General features: G+C 41.8%; 1 protein-coding gene across 1 annotated transcript in view; it reads left to right on the top strand.

Annotated features, from left to right (window-relative positions):
• Window positions 1-10816, top strand: part of ACER3 (alkaline ceramidase 3) — a gene marked incomplete at its 5' end in the record, with an annotated part of 33604 nt that overhangs the window by 10525 nt on the left and 12263 nt on the right. Inside the window, 3 exons of the mRNA XM_010022281.1 lie at window positions 1784-1836; window positions 4630-4711; window positions 6219-6254. Of these exons, the coding sequence (XP_010020583.1) occupies window positions 1784-1836; window positions 4630-4711; window positions 6219-6254 (171 nt within the window). The remainder of the gene's footprint in view (window positions 1-1783; window positions 1837-4629; window positions 4712-6218; window positions 6255-10816) is intronic.

Genomic DNA, 10816 nt, shown 5'->3' with positions numbered 1-10816 from the left:
GACACTGGAAGCTGCTCTGAGGTCTCCAGCAGCTTCTCTTCTCCAGGCTCAAAAGCCCCAGTGTTCTCAGCCTGTTTCCATACGGGAGGTGCTCCAGCCCCTGAGCATCCTCGTGGCCTCCTCTGCACTTGCTCCAACAGCTCCATGTCCTTCTGATGTTGAGGACACCAGAACTGCACCCAGTGCTGCAAGTGGGGTCTCACCAGAGCAGAGCAGAGGGGCAGGATCACCTCCTTCGACCTGTTGCTCACACTGCTTTTGGTGCAGCCCAAGATACAGTTGGCTCTCTGGGCTGCAAGCATGGTTGTGAACTTGCAAATTACCCTGTACCAGTAATAGGAAAGTAATTTCTATACAGGTGTGGCCATCAACAGTAGTGATGATGGAAAAAGGACAAAATCTTGTTTGCATCCAGTTCTTGGTTTTCTAAGGAAAGAGTCAAACCTGGGGTAACAATTCTAAGATCATAGAATCAGAGAATGGTTTGGGTTGGAAAGGACCTTAAGATCATCTAGTTCCAACACCCCTGCCGTGAGCAGGGACACCACACACTAAACTATGTCTCCCAAGGCTCTGTCATTTGCTTCACATGTTAGATATCAGAGGATCTGATATATGATATATCATATTAGATATCAGAGGGCCAGCGAAGAATGGATCTTCACTGATCCATTTGTATGCTTTTTCAGCTTCATGATTTTCAGTCCTTTGTAAGAGGAGGTGAATTTATATATTTAGGAGCAGAAAATTGTTAATGTGCTTTGATAAAAGTATAAGAAGAAAATTATAATCTAATTTACACACACACACCCTCCCCCTTCAGAAATCACCTCCCTTGTAATTACTGTTTTAATTCCATCTCCATTAAGGTGGCAAGTTCCTGGAGAATTGTTTTAGCTGTAACGTGCCAGCCTTGTCCCAAAGTAGAAAGATTATTTAAGACAATAAAACATTATGTGGCAGTCATTATTTGGGAAGAAAAAACCACAACCAGTAACCCCAGAATAACCAACCAACCAAAAAAACCCTGTCTCTGAATTAACACAATGTAGGAAAGTTCCAAAATCAGGAAGTAAACATGCAAACACATCACAACATACTTCCCTAAGGGCCTAAAGTTCTATTTTATCATATGGGAAAAATGCCTTTCAGTTTCTCTGTGAAGTTAGTACACAAGTAAGAAGATGCCTCTATTGAGCAGGTTTATTCAGGCTGACTTCTCAAAACTCACTCTTATGTTTCAGGGGGTATGAACAGTGCAAATGGCATGATCCTTTGAAGGCGTGGGCTTTTTGAGACATCATATCCAACAGAGTCAGGGTAATGAGCTTATTAATGCAGCAGCTTTCAGTTGGATAGGATTTGGAGTATAGTCAAGAAGGTGGATATAGAATCATAGAATGGTTTGGGTTGGAAAGGACCTTAAGATCATCCACTTCCAATCCCCTGCCATGGGCAGGGACACCTCGCACTAGACCATGTCACCCAAGGCTCTGTCCAGCCTGGCCTTGAACACTGCCAGGGATGGGGCAGCCACAGCTTCTCTGAGCACCATGTGCCAGCGCCTCAGCACCCTCACAGTAAAGAACTTCTTCCTTATCTCCAACCTGAACTTCTCCTATTTCAGTTTGAACCCATCACCCCTTGTCCTGTCACTGCAGTCCCTGATGAAGAGTTTCTATCCAAATGACTTAAAAACTCCAGTTTTCTTAAGACTTCTCTCTCCTTAATTTACTGTGAGTTAAAAGTACTTTTCATGTTTTGATGTCTCTGCTTTTTATAGCTGTTGGATGAGCTGCCAATGATATACAGTTGTTGTGTGTTTGTCTACTGCCTGTAAGTACTTGTTATTTCTTTCTGAATATTGATGAACTATTAACCATTTAGTATCTGTAAAGCCCAGTCTAGTGTACAGTGAGGCTGACACTGAAGCTTCCACTGCTTTCAGTGAGATCTCTGTCTTGCAGCATTGTGGTTTGGCCATCAGAGCACCAGCCTGGCTTTAGTCCTAGTTCTTCCTCATTTAGTGATGTTTTACCAGTGTTTGTTTAATAGGAAAAGAAATACCTCTTCTTAAAGACTTTCTGTAGTACACAACCAGAGCTCAGGATTACTTGGTGTGTAAGCAGCAGCCCTAATAAATCAACTTCAGTAACACCTCCAAAATGAATGAACTTGAGCTGTATTTCTGTGCTGTAGTCTGACTCCAAATGCAAATCTCAGATGTCTGGTTAAACCTGCTCTCCACTCATCTGGAAAATTAAAGAAGAAAGAGTTTTATGAGGAGTTGAGTGCATATTTTGAGCAGAGTGTCTTGGAACACACATGACAGCTTAATGCCATGCCAGGATGTTTTCTCCCATTTCATTTTGGAAGCAATGTAGCATTTGGCAACTGCAAAGATACTGTAAGTTAGCTTTTCCCTGCCTGTTGCTGCAAGGCCTGGACTTAACATCATTTGTTCTGTCACTTGGAAAATCCGAACGATAAATCAACTTGTTGCAGACAAAAAGACAGGGGGAGAAAGAAAAAAGTCATTTTGCTTTTGAACATAGCAAATATTCAGCCACTGAAAACTGGAACATCTTTGGGAGCTTGCAGTGGCAATGGGATGCTGTAGGATTAAACCCACATCTGTGGAAATCCCCGTCAGTTTGTGATTCATACATTAGTATGGATTGTGCAAACCCTGGAGCAGAACTGGAATGCCTCTATTAGTGGAAATACTTCCATTGTAGCTCCCTATTTCCTTGAAATTGCCTTTGCATTTATTTTGTCTGGTTTGAATGTGGGTGGGGAAAAGGATGAGAAGTGGCTGTAACGATCTGTTAGCGTAAGAAAATCATGCTTATTTTGTGCAACGGTTACTCTATTATCTTCAAAAGCACCAAAGTCTGTTACTGCATTTATAGCTCTAATAAGATTCTGTATAAGTATGTCTGGTAGTAATTAAAATGTTGTGAAGAATGAGCTAATATTTAGTTGAGGAGGCCTTTAATAATCATTTTGTTTTCCTTGAAGGTAGGTGAAGGGGTAGTTCTGCACAGGGCATTCCCTTATATGTAGAATCCCAGAGTGGTTTGTGTTGGAAGGACCTTAAAGTTCATCCAGTTCCAACCCCTGCCATGGGCAGGGACACCTTCCACTAGAGCAGGTTGCTCCAAGCCCCTGTGTCCAACCTGACCTTGAACACTGCCAGGGATGGGGCAGCCACAGCTTCTCTGGGCACCCTGTGCCAGCACCTCAGCACCCTCACAGGGAAGAGCTTCTGCCCAAGAGCTCATAGAATCATAAAATGGTTTGGGTTGGAAAGAACCTTAAGATCATTCAGTTCCAACCCCCTGCCATGAGCAGGGACACCTCACACTAAACTAGGTCGCCCAAGGCTCTGTCCAACCTGGCTGGAGCATTCACGGCTTCCTGGGGCAACCCATTCCAGTGCCTCAGCACCCTCACTGTGAAGAACTTCTTCCTTAGATCTAACCTAAACTTCCTCTGTTTAAGTTTAAACCCATTACCCCTTGTCCTACCAGTAGAGTCCCTAATGAAGAGTCCCTCCCCAGCATCCTTGTAGGCCCCCTTCGGATATTGGAAGGCTGCTATGAGCTCATCTCAGTCTCCCCTCTGGCAGGTTAAAGCCATTCCCTTTGGCCTGTCTCTACAGGCCCTTGCCCAAAGCCCCTCTCCAGGTTTCTTGTCAGCCCCTTTAGATATTGGAAGACTGCAATAAGGTCCTCCTGTCTCTCAAGCTTTGTCATTACTTTGCCAGGCCATTCTGCAATGTAGCACATTGGGATCTTATAAGGTTTTTTTTTTCCCCAGATATTCCTACATGTTATTTCTTTGTTTCCTTTTATTCCTCCATGATAGTGTCTTATTTACAGAAGTTTATAAAGAAATAAATAGGGCAGATGTAGCTTGGAGTTACTCAGACCCCTTCCCCTAGCCCTAAAGCTTCTGTGCTTCTCACAGGTCATTTTTGTTGGGTTTTTCTGATGGATATAGACTCTGAGATGTGTGTGTGTGTATAATTCCATCACAAGCGTGACTGAACCATAATGTAAAGACTGTGAAGCTAATTTTAATGAGTTGTTTTACATGCTGGCAGCAATTAGCTGTCTCTACCTTGCACTTCCACCACTACCCAGTCTAGCAAATTTACTGCACTGTGACTGTGTCAAGCCATAAACAATCTGCATTTTAAGAGATCTCTGGAGTTCAGTGTTTTGTAAGGCAGCCCCTTTCCCACACTGCCTTTAGCTCACAGATGTAATGGGTTTTGGCAGCCGTATTGCATTCGAAACTCATTTCTAATTTGCCATCCATTATCACCCCTTAAGCGCCTTCTGAAAGTGCTCCTGATTCCCAAACTTTTCCCTCTGACTCTATATACATGAGCTTATTGGGGCTTTTGCAGTAGATTTATTTAAAAAAGCACATTTATTGGTAAAAGTATGAATTTTTATCTTAAAATGACACATCTTCATTGGAGGAGATATGGTTTCTTTAAGCGCCTGAGACTCATTTGGATCAATTTTCTCACAAAGTTTGTGATAATATACCTTGAAAAATGCATCCTTTATATGATAAGAGATGAATGTTATCACTCTCCTTTATATTCTCTTCCAGGTATGAATGTTTCAAGTACAAGAACACAGTCAATTATCCACTGCTTTTCTTGTTAATAACATACAGCTTCGTAGTCAGCATAGTAAGTAACTCTTTCTAATATGGCATTTCCACCTGTAGTTTGACAGTTTTCCTGCCACTAAAGGAATGTGACACAGGCAGCACTGGATCTCTTCTCACTTCCAGTCAAGCAGGACATATTATTCTTTGGCTGGGAAAATCGTGCTGGTCAGAGAATTGTAGAATCCCAGAGTGGTTTGTGTTGAAGGGACCTTAAAGCTCCTCCAGCTCCAACCCCTGCCACGGGCAGGGACACCTTCCACTAGAGCAGGTTGCTCCAAGCCCCTGTGTCCAACCTGGCCTTGAACACTGCCAGGGATGGGGCAGCCACAGCTTCTCTGGGCACCCTGTGCCAGCGCCTCAGCACCCTCACAGGGAAGAGCTTCTGCCTCAGAGCTCATCTCAATCTCCCCTCTGGCAGGTTCAAGCCATTCCCCTTGGCCTGTCCCTACATCCCTTGTCCCAAGCCCCTCTCCAGGTCTCCTGGAGCCCCTTTAGGCCCTGGAGCTGCTCTAAGGTGTCCCCTTCAGGAGCCTTCTCTTCTCCAGCTGCCCTAGCCCAGCTCTCTCAGCCTAGCTCCAGAGCAGAGACAGAAACCTAAAACCTTTCTGTCTAAATCCTTTATAGAATAAATGAAAAAGAAAAGCAATAATCCAGTTGCTAGAATAATAATGTAAGAAAAACAGTCACCGCTGACTTGGACAAGCTGCATTCCTCATCTTCCCTCTCTTTAATTCATGTGCAGAAATGAGAAGAATCCTGTTCAGCAGCCTGCAAAAGGTGCACTGTGATACCCAGTCCAGGCTATTGAGTGGTGGTTCAAAACAGCAGCCAGAATAAGAAAGGAACATAGCTGTTAAATCAGAATAATTTAAACTGTCATGACTTGATTCCCTTTCTCAGTGCTGTGTGTTCCCTTTATGACTAAAATGAGTTTTGTGCTGCCTGTCAGCCACAGATGGAATTTCCTTTGTTATTTTTATTGACAGCCATTTCTTAAATAAGAAGTATTATTACAGGTCATTTCTGCCATCTAGATACTGTTCTCTGCCTCCTAAGATGTTTTACACTTACGGCATATTATGCTGAAGGTCCAGTGCCCTTCTCTCTTCCAAAGCAGTTATTAAATGAACTGCATTAACAATAAGAAAAGCTATTTTGTAAAATGAATTGAAATTCTAAAGCATTGTCAAAACCCATGAATAACAATTCAAAGTAGAGTATGTTTGCTTCTTGCAACACATATAGAGACTGGTAATTCCTGCATCTTCTTTTTCTGTGTGTTGCAACTCTTATTAAATGAGTTGATTCTAGATGTTAATGTCTCTATTTGTGCTCTTTAATTTAAAATCATTCCACAGTTAAAACTTCAGGTTTTGCCAGAGGAAACTTGAAATGTTTAAGCAACTTTTATGGTGCTTGTTATAGGCTTCTTGTGTCTCGATTCTAACAGAACGAGTCTTGGCAGTATTTAGATTAATGTTATGCTGTTCTCTGTTGTAAATTACTTCTCTTTTTAATCTTTCCAGGTTTACTTAAATTTGAAAGAGCCTGTATTCCATCAGGTAAATCTTGCTCTGTTGGAGGAGCTAATCTTGGTTTTAAACTGTGTTTTAGTGGAGTGTTTTACACGATTTTGTAGCTGGAAGATGAAAAGCAAACACAATTTGCCTTTTGCTGCTGCCTGTCATGTTGCCATCCTTTTACTTGGTGACCTGTAAAACTGGAATGGTTTAATGCATGTTGTGTTTTAGCATTTGACCTAATATTTCATGTGGTTCTTGTCTGTGGTAAGTGTAATGAGGTGACCCTCACTATGGGCTAAAGTGTGTGTGAAAGGGAGGGTTTAATGAATCCTTATCCACTTCTTTCCATTAGCAGCTGCTGGGAAACTATGACCTGACTTCCGAACGTGGTTTGGGTGACAGCACCATGTTTGTCTCTCCACTTTAACATATTAGTTTGGGGTATTTTTAACTACTCCATTTTACTTTGTGTAAATTCAAGCTGAATTTAAACCCAGGATGTCTTCAAGGGTTGTGTATCAGACTGGTTGTTATGGTCTTACTTGCTTAATGGTGTATTTGGTGCCAGTTCCTTTTATAGCAGCCTAGGAGTATTAATACGCATTCACTGATAGGATTTGTATAGCTTGCCTCTTCACAGGAGGTTAGAAATCACTCTCACTTGTGCATACCATGAGCAGTTTTCTCTCATTTATGAGGTTTTGACTGGGGATAGCAGCTGAAAAACTACCAAGCAAAAGCCCTGAGCTCTTTGCAGGACAGAGCTTTAAAGCCTTAATGTCTGAAATCAGTAGTGCCATCGCTTGTCAAAGTGTACCTGCTGCATCAGCAGCTGTAAAGCTGGTACGTGGTTCCTGTTGGTGGATTAGTGAAGCATTGAGGAATAAAATGAATTCTCTGATAATAAATTCCAAGCTGCTGCAAAAAATCTCTTCTAGAGACATGAATTATTATTCTACCTATAGATAAAAAGAGAAACTCTCAGGGTTTTTTGCTAATGTTAATTAAATCCTTTCTTTTCTTTCCCCCCAATTACATTTCCAACAGGAAGATACAGACGGGGCTGAAAGCAGCAGTTGCTGATGCTTTTACTAAGCTGGTTATAACTGGTTTTGAATGAAGTGACTGAAAGCAGTTTTGTTAACTACAGTGGCAGAATTTATTGCTGATCCTGGACTTTTATTTCTTTAATCGATTACTGAATCTGTGTTTATGGCAGTAAATACATCACAGCTTCACTGTATTCCAGTTTGATGCATTAGCACAGATATTGTCCCATGTCACAGATTCAGAGGTGATAGATCATAGAATCACAGAATGGTTTGGGTTGGAAAGTACCTTAAGATCACCCAGTTCCAACCCCCTGCCACAGGCAGGGACACCTCACACTAAGCCAGGTTGCTCCAAGCCCCTGTGTCCAACCTGGCTTTGCAACTTGTGGGGAAAGAGGGAAACAGGGGAAACTTTAAACTGCTGCCCCAGACCTTTAATTTTTTGCATCTGGTTTCTCTTAGGTTCAGCATATGAATTTGCTGTTATAATTTATACATGAGGAATCAATGTAGAAAAGATTTAGACCCATAAAAGTGCTGGACTTCTTACAACAACTCTTTCCAAATTGATTTTTGTGGAGAACATACAGTTGTGGCCACATTCCAAACATTCAAGTACTGCACTCATGGGGTTTTTTTCACACTCTTTGCCAAATACATCATAAATCCAGAGAAAACATTTCTCTGCTCAGCTAAGCAAGGTTATTTTCTTAATACTTATCCTTTATTTTAGAGTGCATCCAAAAAAAAAAATCGATATAATTTCACTAAGTATTTTCCAACTGAATGTTGTATCTCATGGGCTTGAAGTAAGTTGAATATGCTTGTGCAGTCATAGTTTAAATCACAGTCTCGGTCCCTAACTGTATGGGAAAGCAGAGGTTGATTCCTTTAGGTGTTTGTCTGTGATGATCACCATTTGTCAGCCTTGCAAAAAGGGGAGTAACTACGTAGACAGCTTTGTATTGTTCATTGTTTCAGCATGGGGTGTTTTTTTCCCCACTGAAAGGAGAGCAATAAGAATGGAAAAGGATCCTATTATGTGTAACAGCCAGGTTCCAAGCCTTATTTTTCAGTGAATTACTTTCTACTTTCCTTCCCAGTTTAGGTTCATAAATTGCTTACTGCCAGCAGGCATGAAGGGGAGTTTGGTTTGTTATTCATGGCACAGTGGCAACACACACCAACTTCTTTTCCTCCATTCATGTATTGCAGATCTTTAAGGGTCTTAATGCTTTATCCACAGAGGGGGTGAGATGCATGATTTGGTCTGTCGGAGGCTACACATCATTGGAAGAAGGGGAAAAAAAACCCACTTCTCTGCCTGACAACTGATGTGGTATTTTTTGCCACCTCACCAGTTAAATGAAAGATAGCAGTGGCCTTTACAAGCATGTATTGTCTTGTTTATGTCAAAATCTCTAGGCTAGAGCACTGTTATTACCTAATTTTCATGGTGCTAAACAGCCCTACATCCCAGTTCCCTAGCTGTATTTAAGCCAGCATCGTTGTCAAAGAAAGCAGCTATGTTTCTCCCTCCCCTCTTTCCCATCTGGCACACAGCTTTACTTTCTGATGTGAATTTGATTGGGAAACTCAGGAGGTTCAAACTCTCCTCAGAATTAGTTGTAAATCAGATTAGTCATCTCTGTTTACTGCATGTGTATTTGTGCTGATACAAGGAAAGGGGTGGGGGAAGCCTGGCTGCTGGTGTGGAGTGGTCCATAGACACACAAATCATAGAATCAACCAGGTTGGAAAAGACCTTTAAGCTCATCAAGCCCAACCTTTACCCATCTCTGCCAAGGCCACCACTAAACCGTATCACTGAGGGCCTCATCTACATGATTTGTGAACACTAAAATATCAGATTGCCCTGAAGAAGAAGAAATTACCCTGGCCATTAAACTTCTAGACTCAAGTCTTACAAGTAGTCTTCTTTCTAAGATGATATGGCCTAGAAAGCTGTCACCTACAAAGCATTGGTTTCCATCCTGATTTGTTTAGTTGCTGCATACCATATGCTGGTTCTACACTTGCAGGGATCAAAAACCTTATTCAGCTAGCTATGTGAATAATGCAGTAGATCTAAAAGCCTGTTTTATTTGCATAGTCATCTGCTGCAAGAGTTTGAAGCAGGTTTTGAGCAAAGAGATAATTAAAAGGTAAATAGAAAATGAGATTAAATAGTTCTTTCTCCTACATTAGATGTGATCTAAAAGAGATCTTTTGTGTAGCCATTGCAGAAGCGGTGTCCCACGAGAAACTTCAGTGAGCTGGAGAAGTAGATCAGGGTGAGAGTTGCAAATAGGGGAAGGGAGTGACTAGTGGAAGATAGCTAAAGGAGATGATGAAAGGCAGTCGCAGTCTGGACTGTCTCAGGATCATTAGTGGGACTGTGGGATCACTAGTGGAACTGGTTTTGTACCAGGGAAAACAGAGTCAAGTACTGATGATATTTGTGATGATACCAAGTTCAAAGACATTACTCAGTACAGAGGAGGAGATGAAGAAATAACTGGGAGACTTTGAGGACCAGGATGACAAAGGATCCAAAATGGAAGAGTGAGCACTGATGAGCAAACACCAGCTATTCTTGTTCTAAACTGCACACAGATCCCTAAAGGAGGGAGGAAGAGAATCTCTGGATGTGTTTGCTGATCACACCATTATGATATGACCAGTGAATTTTCTGCTAGAAAGGAAAATACAAGTATTGGATTTAGCAATTTTATGTGACTTGAGGGAGAACGTGGGAGCAAAAGGTATTTCATTTGCCTCAATATAAAAATTAATAGAATTGTTCTCCTTAGGTATTTTAAATCTACAAATGCAAAGAAGAAAGTGAAATCACAATGCAATGTGTATGTAGAAATACATACAGGGGCCTGAAACTGCACGAAGAATATGTTATGTCAGAGCACAACCTGTTCAAACATACAGGACTCCCCATTTTTGGGAATCCATATTGCCTCAGTGTCCTACAGCTCTCCAGAGTCCCTCCTGCTGCTAAGGCAACACTTAGTTGTAGGCTTGTGGCTTAATGTGTTTTGCCTTTTAGTGGGACATGTTCTTACTTACCACATGTTCAGGTTGCCCAGCAGTCTGTTAAAAATGACCTTTTCAGGGCACATCTTCACCACAGAGGTTTTTCTGCTTGGGCATTGTCCTGCTGTAAAGCACGTATAGAACCAATTTGAATGACATTCTGTTACACAGCTTGTTTAGGGACATCTTCCAGTACAGCTTTCATTCTGGGTAGTACTTCTACTTGCACAATAGCTTAGGGAATGTGGAAGGATGTTCAGACTCTCCGAAGGATCAGCTCTTACGAGACAGTGAAGGGAAGCTCAGTTTGTTGCTGCAGACTGTCCCAGAAGCCCTGGTGAGCTGCTCTGTACCATGCAGTGTGTTGCTTTTCCCATCATGTACGTGCATCTAAGCAGGTCCAACTAAAGTGAATCTGAATTAGTTCATTCAGGAGCTGTCAAAGCAATGTGTAGTTCTAAACAGCTGCAGCTATGCTGAGGGAGTGTTTGAGTGTCATCA

Source organism: Nestor notabilis, unplaced genomic scaffold (assembly GCF_000696875.1).
Source record: "Nestor notabilis isolate BGI_N333 unplaced genomic scaffold, ASM69687v1 scaffold7379, whole genome shotgun sequence".
In the NCBI taxonomy this organism is placed as follows: Eukaryota; Metazoa; Chordata; class Aves; order Psittaciformes; family Psittacidae; genus Nestor; species Nestor notabilis.
Note: the sequence above shows the minus strand (reverse complement) of the source record. Positions and strands in the feature narration are given on the sequence as shown.